Consider the following 18,297-nt stretch of genomic DNA (forward strand, 5'->3'; position numbering starts at 1 on the left):
ATTACCACTTGTAACTTTTCAACAGAAAAAAGTAGTTATTTAAATTATATATGAGAGGGGCCAGTGTTATGGCGTTAACGGGCAAAGCTGCCACCTGCAGTGCTGGCATCTCATCTGGGTGCCAGTTCGAGTCCCGGCTGCTCCACTTCTGATCTAGCTCTTTGGTATGGCCTGGGAAAGCAGTGGAAGATGGCTCAGATGCTTGGGCCCCTGCACCCATGTGGGAGACCCAGAAGAAGCTCCAGGATCCTGGCTTCAGATCGGCACAGCTCTGGCCATTGCAACCATTTGGGGAATGAACCAGTGGATGGAAGACCTTTCTCTCTCTATGCTTCTGCCTCTCTGTAACTCTGCCTTTCAAATAAATAAAATAAATCTTAAAAATATATATATAAGAGAAATGGATGGTCTATGTTGTCTTCCTCTGCCTTTCAACTAAAATGAAATATTTTTTAAAGTTTATATAAAATAATATATAAAGAGACAAGAAGACAAACAGACCTGCACTGTAAAAGCATATCGCTGGCATACACATACAAACACATACATGTAAACACACACACACGTGTTTAATGTGGAAAGTTCTGTCTTCGTTTAACACTGAGGAGCCAAGGCAGCAGAGGGCCCAGGCCACACACAGAAGATATTCTACTTTAAAGAACCTGCAGGTTTTCCTGGGTCCTTTTCACTCTCCAAAGATACCTTTGTTGCTGGGAGAAAGACATCAAGTGTGGCGCTTGGTACAACACCAGCACAAAGCCGGCAGGGAATTTCAGCAAGGTTTCTTAAGGAATCCTCGCCAGTAGAAAGAAATCATTCTCAAAGCACTAGCTCTCAGGCTCCTCGTCCAGTCTACAGTCCCCCAATGGATCAAGTCTCAAAAATAAACTCCAAGTGATCAAAGGAAGTCTCTGGTTTTACTTAATTCTAAACTATGCTTTCAATAATCAAAACATACTATTCCATTTTTGGGAGCTTTGGACAAATAAGCCAAATCTTACATGATGCTTGGCACAAAATAGGCAGCCAACAAACATATAATAAAAGAATGGCGAGTGAAAGGTGCACAGTCAGCCCGGCCATCCCAGGGAACCTTCCGGAATCAGAAGCCATATATGCTTTACAATCTTGGTTAGCTCAGACATGAAGACGACCAAGAGCGGATGAACAATGTCCACTGAAGGGCAGGGAGACAGAGCTCCCCTCCCCTTGGGTCTGCAGCCCCAGCCTAACGGGGCATTTCTCAACTGCTGTATTCACTGTTGAACTTAACTGGCAGGGTTGAATCGCCAGAACCATTCTGAACTTGGGGTTAGATTTCCGCTGTGGACATCTCGGCTCTGGCTGGATCGCAGTTTGGATTCTAGTCTATCTGCAACGTCCTCCTGGCCGGGGCAGCTGGCCTCGTGACTTACAGCTCGGAGTTACTACATTTTCCTAACACTTCTCAGATGTTCATGATTATTTTGTCTTTGCTTAGGAAAACTGAGGCAGACAATAAGGCAACTATCTTGGTTGAGAGCCACTGAGTGCAGTGATAAAAGCAAGATCATTTCAGAACCACTTTTTTGTTCAGCACAAATGAGCCAAGGCAGTTCTTTTTTAGATTGGCAAAGCAACCTAAGATGTCAGATTTCTGTTCATCAGTGTCACCTTACATAATAATCTGTCATCTCTGAAATCTCTCAGCCCCTTCTGCTCCCCCACATCCAGGTGGTTACAAAGTCCTGCGCCTCCCTCTCTGGAGGGAGCCTGGCCTTTCTTCACCCTGATCTCAGAGCAGTTGGGTTCAGCCCTTCACAGGGAATGCTGTGCCTCATCTGTTGTAACTGTCTTCTTCCTCAGTGTCTTTTGGTGATCAAAACCACGCTCCACCCTGCTGCTGGGTGAATCTCCTAAAGCCAGGATCCGATCTCGGTATACCCGGGTTGAATAGACTTCTTCGTTTAACCCACCGGCAGGAGAGCACTCCTCCATGATTCTATTAATAACCTTGCTCAGACCATGGGGTTCCATGGACTAACCCCAGCTCCACTCCACCCCTTTGCATCCAGTAACCCCCAACCCTAGAGACAAGCCTGGGATCCAGGCCATCTGGATCCATCTGCTGCCGAACATGTGACCAGCCTGAGACTGAGAAATGCATCATGTGAACGGCCCCATGCTGGCCCATCGAAGTCATCTCTGGGATCTTCTGCCAAAACTCTCAAGAAAGGCACTCTCTCTTCAGCGATCACAGGCACTAAGAGCTGCTGAGGCTGGATCTGTCCGGGGCACTCCCATCGCGAATGAAGTCACTACTGAGATCAGGAGAGATTACAGACAACGACGAGCTCAAGGGAAGAGTCAGGAACAGCTCAAACCAATGTAAAGAAGTCACCACAGCCCCACACCTGCCACGCTTCTGCCACCTTGGATTTACCAGTCAGGGGAGCAAAGAAATATATTTTTTCCCCTCCAAACTATTCTGCATACATTTCTGTGTGTAAAAGACACATGAAACCCATGAAATTCCAGTACTTAAAACTTTTAACAGCTTACTTCCTGTAGGAAAAAAAAAAACTCCCAAAACTTCTTCAATACAATACTCAGGTTTTTTGTTGTTTGTTTTTTGACAGGCAGAGTTAGACAGTGAGAGAGTGAGAGAGTGAGAGAGTGAGAGAGTGAGAGAGAGAGAGAGAGAGAAAGGTCTTCCTTCCGTTGATTCACTCCCCAAATGGCTGCTACGGCCGGCGCGCTGTGCCAATCCGAAGCCAGGAGCCAGGTGCTTCCTCCCAGTCACCCATGCGGGTACAGGGCCCAAGCACTTGGGCCATCCTCCACTGCCTTCCTGGGCCACAGCAGAGAGCTGGCCTGGAAGAGGGGCAACTGGGACTAGAACCCGGGGTGCTAGCGCCACAGGCGGAGGATTAACCTAGTGAGCCGCAGCACCAGCCCTCAGGTTCTTATTTTTTTTTTTTTTTTTTTTTTTGACAGGCGGAGTGGACAGTGAGAGAGAAAGAGACAGAGAGAAAGGTCTTTCTTTACCGTTGGTTCATTCCCCAATGGCTGCTGCTGCCAGCGCGCTTCGACCGGCGCACCGCCTTGATCCGAAGCAGGGAGCCAGGTGCTTCTCCTGGTCTCCCATGCGGGTGCAGGGCCCAAGGACTTGGGCCATCCTCCACTGCCTTCCCAGGCCACAGCAGAAAGCTGGCCTGGAAGAGGGGCAACCGGGACAGAATCCAACGCCCCGGCCGGGACTAGAGGATTAGCCTATTGAACCACGGCGCCGGCCATCTCGGCCCTCAGGTTCTTAACAAAAGAGACCACCTTAACTTTTCAGCTATAACTCTCCTGTCTCAGACCCAGGTGGTTTTTCAAATGTTAAAATAATAATGATCACATGGGGCCTGCGCTGTGGAGTAGAGGGTAAAGCCACCGCCTGCAGTGCCGGCATCCCATGTGGGCGCTGCTTCTCGTCCCAGCTGCTCCACTTCCAATCCAGGTCTCTGCTGTGGCCTGGGAAAGCAGAAGATGGCCCAAGTCCTTGGGCCTCTGTACCCACATGGGAGACCCGAGGAAGTTCCAGGCTCCAGGCTTCAGATTGACCCAGCTCTGGCCATTGTGGCCATCTGGAGAGTGAACCAGCGCATTGAAGACCTCACTTTCTCTCTCTGCCTCTGCCTCTCTGTAACTCCGCCTTTCAAATAAAAATAAGTATTTTTTAAAAATAATAATAATTATCACAGGCTGAATGCCCTCTGCTAGATTCACCAGAGGCCTTATTCAGTCCTGGATGCCCCTGTGATAAGACTTTCTGAGTCGGAATTACTCTCCCACTGTCTCCGTCACTGCGGAGTCTTTCAGACCCAGCTCAGACTGAATGATCAAATGCTAACATTGCATTTACATTACAGGCACACAAGATCTTGCCTTAATAGAATTTCATGGAAAAGAACTGGCTCTTTCTAAAGTTCAAGCTCTAATACCCAATCATCTGTTCCAGAGAGCAGACATTCGACAGATGTTTGCAGCTCTGGTCAGAAACCAAAGACTGAAGCTGGATACCTGTCAGAATTTTTCAAAAATTCACCAGATCACCATAAGTCCCAGCAATTACACTCTGGGCATTTATCCCAGAGGAACAATTTATGCTCACACAGAAACCTAGGTACAAACATTTTGCACTGTAGCAGCTTTATCTGGAATAGCCCCAGATCGGAAACACTGAGACGTCCTTCCAAGGGTGAAGGGTGGTCCACACTGTGGTATGTCCACCCAGTGGAATACTTACCCAGCAACTGCAAAGGACAACTTACTGATACATGTAAACCTTGAACACTGACTATAAAAGAAAGTCAATCCCCAAAGGTTACATACTTTATGACTCTGCTTCTATAACAAACTTCAAATAACAAGACTACAGAAATGAAGAGCAATTACTGGTTGCTATTAGGGATGGGGTGCAAGGTGGGGGGTAAGGCAGATGAGTGTAGCCATACCAGGGCATTACAAGGGCTCTCTGTGGGGACAGAGACACTGCGCCCCGACTACACCGGTGTCAATCTCCTGGCTGGGATGCTGATGTTAGCCACTGCAAAGCACACAGGATCCCCATGTATTATTGTCTGGAATCGCATGTGGACCTCCACAATTATCTCAAAACAAAAAAGTTCAATTTTCAAACAAATTAACCATACCCCAAATCTGAATCAAACAATGCATACTCAGCACGAGAGCACCACACAGATGATCACCATTTCAAACAATAGGTTTTGCCCCAACAAGGTGAGTAGCTCTCTCAAAAAAGGTCTTAAAGAAAGCGATGTTGGGGAACACGCGATTTCTTCATATCCACTGGGGTGGCAAAGGAAATGACAAGAGAACTGTCCCAGCCCAGAGCACTGAGCTGCCGCTCCAAGCAATCACGCATCCTTACAAGGGCACGGCCTGGGCTTCCATGGGGATGACTAACAGCCACCAATCTGTGAAATCTGATCTGTCTGCCATTTAGATCCATGTGACTCACTGAGGCTGGCTGTACTCATATCTAAAAATACCAGAAATCTGCAGCCTAAGCAAAATTGGCTCCTGGGTTTCCGATTTGAATACCGCCCATTGGGAGATAGTGGTGTTATGTCTGTATCAGCCAGTGGCAAGGGAGGTTCTCAAGTCACAGAGACTAGGTTGAAACCTAGAAGCAAAGAGGATCCTCAGACTGATCTGCTTGTATACATTTTTATCTGGGAGTTATATGACACCTTCTCAGGAAAAGCAACGTGAGCTGTGAGGGCCTCTGTAAACTAGAATAATGCCCTTCCTTGCACGGTGTGTCCTACTAAATACCTGTCCCAAAAGAGGACAGAGGGAGTCATGAGCCACTAAAGACAGAGCAGGGTGTGGCAGTCACACAAGCGACCACGTGCCACTTGAACTGGCAGTGGCCGAGGCTCCAAAAACGGAGGGTGTGGTGCCTTGGGCCTAGCATTTTTTATTTTGTCCAATCCCACTTGGAACCTTTTCCAGTAATGCCTGCAGTCGTGACAATGACAAAGAGGGCGGCTGCTTTCTGGGTGTCTGCTCTCTGACAGCCCGATTCCTTGCCGGAGGCCATCCCAACTCACAGAAGCAGTGGCTTTTCAAAGCAGGTGTCCCCAGGGGCCTGGCTGTCTGAGCCACTGCTGCACTCACCCATCAGGACACTCAGCAACTTCTGCACTCTGGAGTTGACCCCCACGATTCGGTAGAGCCCTTGCTCATTGATCCCTGAGAAGAGAAACAGCGATGATTCAATTAGAGGCACGGCAGAAGATGCGTCGGGCAACCCAGCCAAACGCGCCTTTTTCCCTATTTCAGTTGCTCGTTCCTTCTAAAAGCTGCTCTAATTAAAGTCTCCTGTCACTCAGCTCAGCCCGGAGCAAAGCAGTGGGATTTGGTGCAGCTGTCTGGGATTTCACGGGTGTGCGGCACACTGCAGCCCTCGCGTTAGCTCAGTCATCGGAGGGAGAGAAACTTTCCTCTTCTCTTGCCAAGGGCGGCATCTGAGGACTTTTGGGAGATGTGAAACAAACTTTCAAGCATGTCACACTTAGCCAAAGTTTTAACTTAAAAAGCCAAAAACGGCATGATGAACACATCAGACAACAGAAGGGACAAACACTTCACAACTTATTTTACACAAAGGATGACCACATTGAGGTGGAAGACAGGTTTAGCTGTAGGGGACGGTAGTGGAGCCAGAGAAATTAGAATATCCATTCCCTGGTAAAATAAATACATTTTATAGAGGGATGAGAAGACAACCATCACTCAAGCCAGGGAACTGTGCGACTGGCCCAGAAGGGGTTTGCTTTCAAACACTGAATAAAGAACCAACAACGAACCCACTGCGGTACTTCTGTTCATTCGAAGGCACAAATTAGGTCACCACTGTGCCACTGACAAAAGAGGGCCACGGAAACCAAGTGATTTGGAAGGATTTTTCTCCTGTTAGCTCCAGGCCCATCCTATCTGACGCCTCTCAAGTAACAGGTCTCCAACACCCTGTCTTACTCCCTGATAACCACTTTCCAATGAACAAAGCGAATTCTTCATGTGTAAAAGAGTTCACATCGTCTCTTAAAACCTTCCAAATGTGTCCTGCTGCATTTAGACCACACCAAAACTCCTAATGGTGGCCCACATGGCCTGTATCAGGGTGAGAAACTGCAGGCCCACAGGCCACCTAAGACCCGCATACTCATCTGGTCTGGCCCTGCCAAGGCAACTGCAGGGGGCACTCAACTTTCAACAATCTATAGCAGGCTAATTTTTAGATTGATAATTTTTTTATTTTTATAAATATCCAAATGGCCCCTGGCAGAAAATGGGTTCCCCACCCTGGCCTGCACAAGGAAGCACGGTCCCACTTGAACCCCGTCATCCACCACCTGCACACCGGGTTCACACCAGGCTCACAGGCCCCCCACTGTTGGCCCTACCTGACCACTCTTCTCGCAGGTCTTTTCATCATGCAGGTCTTAGCTCAAATGCATCCTCTCCCATCTAACCCATTCTACAACTAGAGCTAATTTGCAGCAGTCAACAATACCTGAAGTTTTCTGCCTCATCTGGTTCTTCATTTGTCTTTCTCCCCACAACTAGAATGCAAGCGTGAGGACAGCAATTCTTGTTCATGTTTCTATACCGGGCCATAGGTGATGATCAGGCACACGACACTGAACAACACACTGGGATATCCTCTTCCAAGGCCACTCTAAAACACTTGGGGGTCAAACCACATTTTTCTGGCAGAAATTCAAGAAAAGGCTGACTCTGCCCTGTCTTCAACCACACCTACAGAGAAGTGGAATTAATGACCAGGGGGAAATGGTCTGGAATGGAAGGATTTTCTAACTGAAAAAAACGTCTAAATCATATTCATCACCCTGCATGGCTATGAACTTGGAGCCCTCAGCCAAAAGCTAAGGGATGGGTCCCAACTTACTCAGTGGCAAAGCTCTGATTCAGTAATGTGTCAAGGACTGGAAAGGTTCAAAGTGCCTCTACTCCCTTTATCCTGTGTTTTCCTGAGACGTGACCAATCCCTGCTCCACTGGAACCCACTGATGAATCCCATAGAGCACGGGATGCTTGCTTACCACAGAGGTGTGTACACCCAGGCACCACAGTTGAGAAACGCGCACATCCTTCAATTATTTATGCTGAAACAGTATCTAACTCACACTTTGTGCTCAATGAAACCATCCTTAGAAGTGACAACACAGCACTTGCGTCTCTGTTTTTGGAGGATGGAGGGCACAAGAAGGCAGGGGCTAGGAGATCCTTTTCTGTTTGTCGCATACCTTTTTAGTCCTACTCAGAGCAAGTGGCCCTGCTGGGCTCCTGGTTCGCCTTTATCCCAGTCTCCGTCAACAGTTTAAAATTAGGAGGTTTCCCTCTTGGTTTCGGCTGCTGTGTATTGAAACAAACAGGTGGCCCACCTCTGCCAAGTACATGGCCTTCATGGGAGGCAGGGGATGTTTGTTCTGGACCTACTTTTGGTTCTATTTTTATGCCTCCACCTTTGTTAACCATCTACCTGTCAAACTCCCTCGTTTCTTTTACAATGAAAAATAAAACTGCTCTTGAAAAATTATCTCAGGAGCATAAACTTCAAAAATATCTAGAGACTACTGTTATGAGAAATAGATAAATGAAAGGCAGACAGTAAAAATGAGCAGAGGGAGCCACTGAAAACACAGTGACACCTGTGCCCAGGCGCTCCCCTCTGCCCACCCCTTCCACACAGGGTTCAGATACAGAACAGCTGCTCTGTAACCCACATTTGTCATGCACCTAATTAAGAGAACGTCACATCCCAGGAAACCCATTTACACGGCAATTTCAGTGACTCCTAGTTTTTTACTGCAGGAGTACACCACTGTTGATTGAACCAATTTCTGAGACACTTGACCAGTTTCTGATCTTACACCTTAACGACACCATTGTGTAAATGCTCTCCCGACTCCATCTGCCTTCATTCTTCAACCTGCAGCCACATCAGCTCCTGCACTTTATATTCTCTGGATATATTTTATGTTTTTTTTTGCAAGTTGCCTTAATTCTTTGATTGAAGGGAGGTACATGCTTTGCAGAAATAAGAAGATATCTTAGAAAACTATTCTCTACATAAAAACAATGACTTTGGAAAGAAGAACTTCAACAGGATACGTAGGAGTTGAGGCTCGAGAGACTGGCTGGTGTCTTTTTTTCCTCTCTCTCTCTCCTCGATGTTTTATGTCCTTTATAAAGAAGTTTATGTTTCCCAACTGGTAAGTTATGGAGCCTGCCTTAGAAGACAGAATTCTTTTAAGGAGATATAAAGTCTGGTGGGTAGAGAGGCTGTAGAATAAGATTCACATCTCTGGCACGGGTGCAAGCCCAATCCAGCGGAAAGACAGTTGCCAGCCTGCCTCCCGGGTACGAGAAACCAGTGCAGTCAAGCTCCAAACCACCAGCACGGAGCCTGGCAGAGCCCCTGAGGGGAGGGTGAGGACCAGGGGCCCCCACCAGCTTTGCGGATCTCAACGCCCGGCTCCCACAGATTTGAATGCTTCTTGCTACCTAGATGGCCCCCTAGGGACAGCTCCCCAGAGTTAGAGCTCTCAATCAGGGCTTGTGCGATTCCCAGACGTCCACAGGTGAGGAGTCAGAGGGGCTATGAACCCAATCAGGAAAACAATCCCATCTCTATTCTTATTAATCTATAACTGACATGAAGCATTAACTTCCCGTGTGAATGTGGAAGACAAATGCCAGCAGTGTTGGCTGTACCTACAGCTTGGGCAGAAATCATGTTTTCCTATAACATTACAGCTGTCACAGATCTTGAACTATCAGTACTTCCAAAGTAGACCAGTTATCAGACCTGCCACCCTACCTTGCTAAAGAGTCAGCACACACATATACTAGCTATATCACAAAGATGTTGTCGAATCTTCTGAAGAATGAATTTCAGTGACTGGTTTCTGCAATCCTATGGATTTCACAGGTACATTCATCTGATTGGTCAGAAAAGGGGATGGCACATCATCGCTTGAGAACCGCTGCTCTAGACCAGCCTGACCCGGGGCAACATGCCAACAAAGGCCCTCGTCACCCGGGGAGTTAGTGAGTCACTTAAACTCAGAAGTGGCAGGTAGCAGTTCTGACACCTCACCAGATGTGTGACCTTCCATGAGAACAATGTCATCTGTTGCACCACTTTACCTCTGGTTTCCACAGCATGGATGCACTTCCTGATGATGCTGAAGCCAATGCTGTCCAACTGCGCAGCTGAAAGAGCAAGAGAAGGGAATCAAGTTGCTAGCCGTGCAATCAACCTCAGGATCGGGCTTAGCCCACCCAGGGGGAATCAATCGCATGGCGTAGCCATGGATCCTCCTAATTTTCCCCACTACACAGAGGACACTAGTAATGGCTGGCACTGGTCAAGAGCTTACCTTAAATGCCAGTCACAGTAGTAAGGACTTTGCATCTATTATCTCATTTTTGTATTCTTTGATTCTCACAACAACCTCTAGTTACAGTCATCAACAAGGTTATCGTCAACTGATAGCTGAAGAAATGGCAGCACAGTGTCAGGCATCTTTAAATTGCTTTGCTTGCACCAGGAGCTCTCAGTCTAACTGTTGGCCTACAAAAAGCACCAACCAAGCACTCTGGAAATGTTGGGCAAGTGCTTCATATAGCTGACATCATTTAATCCCAACAAGTCCCCAGGCTGGGGTTCTCAGTGGCCCCTTAGCACAGATGAAGGAATACGCAGAGCCAAGCAGAATACCCTGGAACAGAACTGATGAGCTACTAATACAGGGAGACTTGCTCCAGAGCCTGTACCAGCACAGCTAAAGTGTAATTCTACTCAGGTAACCCAAAACACGGGAAAACGGAGCAAGGGACAAAGAGACAAATGACCCAGAAGAAACTTCAGGTAGCCGAGAATGAGGAGCTCTGTGGGGAAGCACCACTAACGCCGCAGGGCCAGCTCTCTGTGTGAGTAACTAGCAGGTGCAGAGTCCCCCACCGCTCCACAACCCACTCCCTCACTCAGCAGATAAATGATACGCATCCACACAGCACCAGGTTCTCACCAAGCAACGAGGCCAGACACCCAGTCACACTCATCCCATTCATTCTCATTTCCCCAGGAGATCTTTAAGAATGAGTTCCCCTTTGACTTCCTTAGGATATTTAGGACAGACAGTGCACACCTTAATGGGCAGAGTGGAGAATGATGTGCAGAAAGTAGGAGGCCAAGTATTTATAAATGATTTGCTATCATCCCAGAGTAAGAAATACACTTGTTATTGATGGGAACTGAGCAAAACCCAAGTTCACCCTGGATCTCATCCAAATAGATTATTTCTCTAATTCTTAACAGAAATTAACTTAGATCCAACGACAATTAAAAAGAAATTTTAATTACTGAGAATATCCACAATCAAAATAAAATGAATGTCATTTTCACAAAACCTCTCTTCCTAAAGTGAAACAGATCCTGTGCTTTCACGCATACCTCCTGCTTGGTGGTGCTTACTATAAACACACTCAGACTCTAGGATAGGAAGTCAAGCACCAGAAAAGAATCAGTAAACCTCTGTTTTCCTCCATAGAGATTACCTGCTATACAAACCATTTTTATTCCCTTGCTTTTTCTAATACGAACCAAGTGTTTACAAATTTTGAGATAGCTCAGGCTTTCTGAGCTATCTGAAGCTGCAAGCCAAATCAAAATAATTCTTCCAGTGAAACTCAACTCACACAGTAGTAGATATTTCTCAAATTTAATAGTGACTTGTAATATGCAGGCCACAAGCCTGCTCAAATTTAGGAGAAGCTCATTTTTTAAAGTAACAATTTTATTGAGAGGTAATTCACATACTTTTTATAAAGTTCACTCATTTTAAGTGTAAAATTTAGTGGATCCTAACACATGTATAGAAATATGCATCAATCGCCATGCTGTAATTGCGGAATGTCCTGCTCTCCGCCCCACCAGAGTAAAACCCATTCACAGTAGCAGTTACTCTCTGCTTTTTCCTTCCCCCAGCCCTGGCCACCACCACTCTTCGTTCTTCCTCCATGGATTTGTATGTCCTGGACATCCCACAGAAATGGAATTGTATGTGTCATTTTATGTCTAGCTTCTTTCTCCTAATGTAATGTTTTCAAGGTTCATCATGTGGTAGCACAGTTCTTTGCTCCTTTTTTGGTACAATCACCTTCCATTGCTGAGATATGCCACGTTGCACTCATCCATTCAGCAGGTGACGGACATGCGGGCTGCTTCCATTTGTTGACTATTATGAACAGTGCTATCGAGAACATCTGTGTACAAGTCTTTGTGTAGACACTGTTTACACTTCTCTTGAGTATATATCACCGTATCTCAGGAAGAAAGGAATTTCCAGGTCACTGGATGACTCCATGATTCTCTTTTTGAGGAACTATCAAACTTTTCCAAAGCAGCTGCACCATTTTACATTCTCGCCAGCAGCACAGGAGAGTTCCAGTATTTTTACATCCTTGCCAACATGTGTTATTGTCTTTTCTATTATAACCATCCTAGTGGGTGTCAAGCGGTATCTCATTTTGGTTTTGATTTGCATTTCCCTAATGACTAATGATGCTGGGCATCTTTTCATGCGCAGGGGAGATTTTCATTCCTTTATGCAGTAGTCAGAGAACAGAGCTTACTGGAAAGCATTTGTCAAATGGGAAATTACTTTGTGCGCTAAGGAAGTTTCCAAAATTTTAACTGCGACTCCTTAGTCAGTGGAAGCATTTTTGTGCTTCCTTTGCGGGGTCAAAGACAGTTTTTTTCACAGGGGTGACAAAGTTTGCCAGAGAAGAACCACCACTGTGCACAGTGCTCCAGGAGCTGCTGAGGGTGCCTCTGAACCTGGAAGCTTCACGCATGGGTCTGTAAACATGGTGAACTCCTTCTCTGGATGAAGCCAGTGGATAGCGACAACGGTTTTGCAAGCTGCAAAGAACCTAGCAAATTGCAAGTGATGGTCCCAGTGGCAGAAAACACGTCAAGTCATCCAGCCCAACTAATGGAAGAAATCATGACAGAGCTGGACACAACCCCATAGAAGCACATCAGTAGATGAACATTTTACTGGCACTGTAGAAAGCAGAATCCTTTCCTGGATAACTAATCTCTAAAGAAAAAGAATCAAATGGGATCTTCCAAATCTACAAAAATAACAATAAGAATTCCATCAACTTAGATTAATTATGATTTCACCTTTTTTTGGGGAAATGGCAAAGCAAACTACTATATTCAATGTCTGAATAAATATTCCTTTTGTTTCCTCAATGCTAAAGGTTCTCCAATTTGAGATACGCAATCCCCTTTTCTTAAAATGTCTTACACAGACGTCAAAGACAAAGACCTTTCACACTGCACATGTAATGTCGTCTTTATCACTATATCTCAGGTGCTGGAGTTCAAATGTATGTAGCATTTACAAACTGGAAAGTCAAACATTCAGAGTTCAAGGGAACTCTGTTAACCTCCAATGGATTCAAGCTGTATACTGATGTAATTATTTACAGTTCTACAAACAAATAAAAGCATTTAAGAAATGGAATCCACATCAATTTCCTCAACATGGAACTCATGAAATGTACTTTAGCAACCAATGCCTAAATCTCCAAACCAGAACTAAGTTCTATTTCGTGTACTGCCAGTTACCTCTCCTCCTGCCCCACCCCCACCACTGCCTGGCAGGTCCCCATCTCTGTCACTTCTCCCCCACCGCCACCACACAGTTTGACTTCTAGTCCATCAACTCGAGCTTCCTGCTGACATCATGACTGAGTTACTAATAACTAACAACTGCTTTACTATTTAACATGGACCGAGTACCACTACCATGGTCAGGACAACAGTGAGCCCTGAGCCAGACCATTAGTCCTGATCTCTGCCTACTGGGTACATAATCTTAGTTAATTGAGATCTCTAGTCTGAGAAGAGAACTCCCACTAAAAGGTTTAGATCACCATCTGCACCAGCAGAGCCCGCTAATGACAGAAAAGTCTCAGTGGCCTGCCAGATGGAAGCGGCTGTCCTTAATCCCCTCCAGCAGGTGATTCAGCTCTTTCACTGAGCCAAGGCTCAGAAAAGGTCAGGGATTTATTTGCAATTTCTGTATCCTTATAATCTCCAGAAATAATCTCTCATTAAATATCTACTAGGCCTGCATTATTCCCTTAATTTGACTTGCGATGAGTTGTTGCAGGACCAGCAGCTCGCAGGCCCGACATCCACTCCCTTACGGTGGCGGCGTGGACTGCTTTCTCTTCCACCTTCAGCCTCAAGCTCCATGCTGCTCAGGCGGACACAGTGCGACCCCAGCAACTGCCTTACAATGAACATTGGCACAGCTTGCACCGAAGACCCAGGCGGACCTCCCAGGTCAGAACTGTGCCACTCCGACACAGAAGCCTTCTCTCTTTTGAGAAAGGAAAAGACTAAGGCTGCACAAGTCCCGTTTTCTCAAAGTTTCTGGGGAGAACATGAGAACTCAGGAGAGGTGAGTGTAAGCTCAGTCACCCGTGAGTCTGAGGGTGTGTGTAGGGGTGGGGGCATTGACTGTTTCACTACCAAGGGCCTCAAAGAGCAACACACTGTAAGGTACGAATTATCACTGTCTACAAGAAGGGTGGTGGGTGGGCCAGGGAAGACATGCAATGGGCAGCATAATTGTCAGAACCGCCAAAAAGTCTCTGCCTTGCTCCAGAGCTGCTGGTGCCTCAGATCCCTTAGCCGGGCTCTTCCCACCTTTCAGACATCATTTGTGCGAGGTGGCAAGGAGCAAGAGCTCCGACAGCACCCCGAGCATCACCCTGGCACTGGCTCCCTTTTTCATCCATCTGCACCCCCACCCTATCCAAATGGTCACCAAATCCCTCAGTTTCACCTGCTAATGTCTCTCGGTATTTCTGAGCTCTCACTCTCATCACCACCCCTGTCCTGGGCCTGGCACCACTTGTTGTCAGGGCCCTCTGAACCGGCTTCCTCACCCCTCTTTTTGTTCCTCCCTGCGTGACCTGCACACTGTGGCCCCCGTGACCATGCCACCTCCCTGCTTGCCATCTCTCTACAGCACACCCTGCTGCTCTCGTGAGGAAAAGCCAAATCCTGAACACGACCCAAAAACAGCCCGTCCCCTCCCGTCCAGCTTTCAGCACCAATCAATCACATGTGACCTATCAGAGTGTGTTCAATCGACCACACTTTCTCTCCAGCCTTTGCATACAATGTGGATTTTCCCTGGAAGATCCTTGACCCAAGTTAACACAGGTCTCCCTTCAAGTGTCATTTCCTCAAACAAGCCTAGGTCAAGGCTTCCAGTACACGCTTGGAGGCAGCACCGTCAGTCACTTCCAGCACGGCTGCAACTTGACGTGTGCTCGTGTGATCCTGTTAAAGACAGGAAACTAGAGCACGTGTTCATGAAGGCAAGGGGCCATGCACAGCTCTACTTATGCCACCCGCTACTGTATCTCTTTCACTGTCTGCTACAATGCTGCTCACGAAGTGGAAAACAGAGAGAGAGAGAGAAAGAGAGAGAGAGAGAAAGAGAGAGAGACAGACAGACAGACAGGCAGACAGACTGATTTTTCATTTTGGATGCATGGATAGGTAACCAGTAGAGTTTCTGAAGGGCACTGTGGAGTTGTCAGAATGACCTTTCAAATTCCAAATGATGTAAGCCCTGTGAAACTTGATGCGTTATTTAAGCTTCTGGTCCTCAGCGTTTTCATCTTCGGTGAGGACATAAAGGTTAAATAAAGATATGAATGACCTGATCTAACCACTTCCTTCCTGTGCCAATACAAAGAGGTATTACCACTCAGCAGTACAGCCCCAAGAATGAGCCTCAGAGAAAGGAAAAACGAAAGCTGTGCAAGCCAAGACTTGAAACAAAGGGGACAAACCATGTCTGGGTTTTCTTGGGACATTTTAAGAAGTCCATTATCATCCCTGAGCCGTACATGACGTGAATCCGGGGCTGAGGCTCTTCTAGGTCATGCTCACTCGGCACCACACAGACACGCAGCCCTGCGAGCCAAGACAGTCCCTGAAAGCAGTGCATTCTCCCCGAAACAACAGACTTGACTCTTCAAGGCAAGAGCGCTTTTCTAAAAATGACTGGCCCGAGACTGCTCAACTCGAATCCTTAGGAGCCAGAGTATCGAGAAATTCAGCAAGAAGTAGTCCCATGACCAATTTTGAATGAAGAATTTTCCCATACGATAGTCTGTGTGCAAGCTGAGATCTAGAACACACCCCACAGGTATCCCAGATGTGCATGCCAGGAGTTGTAACCAAACCTTCAGGAGACAAACCCCTTTCCAAAGGAGAGTCAGTCTCAACATCGGACAGGGCTGCTGCTTTCCAAACGCTCATCTTCAACAGGTTTTTCCTAATCTGACCTTTCCCCTTCAGCAAACCTACTCAATTTCCTTTGATTAAAAAATATTTCGTAAGTTTTTTAATGGGAGAAATGGAATTTGCTGGAAGTGCTGGATGTTTGTATAAAAACAAGAGAACAGAGAAGTAAAGGAAGCTACTATTCTTTAAAAACAGAAAAAAACAATTTTTGAAAAGCAGAGACAGAAACAAGAAAGGAAAAAATCGATCAGCTGGCTCACTCCTCAAATGTCCACAATGGCTGAGGTCAAGGCCAGAACCCTGGAACTCAACCCAAGTCTGCCATTTGGGTGGCAGGAAATGAATTACTTGGGCCATTACCACTACCTCCCAGGAAGCTGGAGCCAGGCACTGAGCTGGAATTCAAACCCAGGCACTCTGAAGAGTGACACAGGCACCTTAACCAGAGTCGGAATCGTGAAGCCAAATGACCACTCCAGCACGGATGATTCCAGGCAGTGTGCGGTTGCTGTGAACAGGCCAACAGCTCCAGAGGCATAGTCTCATGACAGAATTGTACCCAATTTTCCAATGTGACTCGTTCCTTAGAGCCTGCTCTGCACTTCTTCTTCTGAATTTACTCAATTTCAGCACCACTAAAAGCCATAAAGAAAAACATCCACACTGAACTGAATACAATAACCACTTGGGAAAAAATAGACGTGCATTTCACTCACACACTCAGAGGGAGGACCAGTGGCTCACAGCCTTTTTCCAAATCCCGCAAAGGCCCCAGGCTGCAGGGGCTCCCCAGACTGTAGTCCCTGGAAAACCGTCCTCCTGGTGGCAGCTCTCAGAGGGTCCCAGCAGGACCAAGACAAACTGGAAAATCAGTTATCAATCAGCCCTCATCCTGGGGATCAGCCTCAGCCAGTCTTCAATCCCAGATGAGCATCCCAGCGTGCTCCACTGCCTTCTGCGCCTTACACTAGAATAGAGGAGCCTCTGCCCCTGGTTGCTATGCAGACAAGGGCAAAGCAAGGTTAACAGTAACTGAAGTCACAGACAGAAGTGGGGTGGGAAAAGAATAGGAGCTTCAAAGGCAGAGGGGCCTGGATTAGCAACCAGTTCGTGCTACCTGTGGCTGGGGATGACATTTCAGCCTCACTGCTTTACCACTCCAACACTTACCTTCCTCGTCCATGTACTGTGGATGTTGTGACAGCAACTGTGACTTATTCCGTATTCTATAAATGCCCTTCAGCAGTACCGTGTCCATTAGGCTGTGGTAGTAACATACAACATCCCGTGAACCGAGTCAAACTTCCCAGTGGTGAAATATTTTTCAAAGCCAAGTTCATGTGATTCTTACGATAATCCCATGGGGGGGCAGATGCTACTACTCTTCACACTAAGGACTTTGTGCTGTGTTTTCACACTAATGAGCATAATGAGGGCTAATACATTACAATTTATACAATAAATGAGTCAGGTGGAGCTGATTCAATTTTCCCAATATCTCTGCTAATTTTTCTGATGAAAAAAGCCAGGCTCCCGATGTTAAGTGGTAACAACACTGACATTAACAGGAGCCAAAAGTTGCTGAGCACAGACCACAGTGCTCAGGGCGGTGAACTTACGCATACTGTTCTTATCGTCATCCACAGCATCCCTGCTTTGCAGACGGGGAACCAATGTGCAGTCAGGTTAAGGAACTTCTGCAGGATGACACTGCTGGTGAGGGGTGGAACCTGCAATGTCGATTTGTGCCACTCTCGGTGTATGCTATGACTAACAATGGTTCCCAAGGAGAAATTTCTAACCGCGATATATGTATTTTAATGACTAGTAGAGATCTATAGATTTATCACACACAGCATGACATGAGCGCACTTCAAAAGATGCATGGGAAATGGAATTAAAATAAAAGTTTTTTGGGGTGCACAAGATTTCTTTAAATCCATGGTTAGTTCTAACGTAACATGTGTTTTCTTAAACTTTTTTTGAAGACTCCTCATATAATTCCTTTTTAAATAAATGGAAGTAAAAAAGGACAAAGTGACTGAAAGAAAACAGTAAGTAAATAATAATAATAAAACTGGTCAGGTGTATGTAAACTGCCATGACAATAACACACTAATGACACACTTCCCAGCCGATGTCCTCACATATCCCAGACCAGAACTACATCCAACATGGCTTAAAGGATGAGACGGGTCCCACATTCTAACAGCAAGATGTCTGCTCCAAGCCATCCTTGATTACTTACTTTGTCTCCTACTCTTCTATCCAACTCACCCTACAACCAATCCATCAGCTAAATCCTGTCAGCAACTACTTTAAAAAGCACCCAGAATCCAAGTATTCCTCGCCACGCCCATTGTCAA

At 46.4% G+C, this 18,297-nt stretch overlaps 1 protein-coding gene across 1 annotated transcript in view; it reads right to left on the minus strand.

Annotated features, from left to right (window-relative positions):
• Positions 1-18,297, minus strand: part of ARHGAP26 (Rho GTPase activating protein 26) — a 440,213-nt gene that overhangs the window by 180,617 nt on the left and 241,299 nt on the right. The window contains exons 13-14 of the mRNA XM_062188919.1: positions 9,730-9,795; positions 5,671-5,745 (exon numbers count right to left, since the gene is read on the minus strand). Of these exons, the coding sequence (XP_062044903.1) occupies positions 5,671-5,745; positions 9,730-9,795 (141 nt within the window). The remainder of the gene's footprint in view (positions 1-5,670; positions 5,746-9,729; positions 9,796-18,297) is intronic.

Source organism: Lepus europaeus, chromosome 4 (genome assembly GCF_033115175.1).
Source record: "Lepus europaeus isolate LE1 chromosome 4, mLepTim1.pri, whole genome shotgun sequence".
In the NCBI taxonomy this organism is placed as follows: Eukaryota; Metazoa; Chordata; class Mammalia; order Lagomorpha; family Leporidae; genus Lepus; species Lepus europaeus.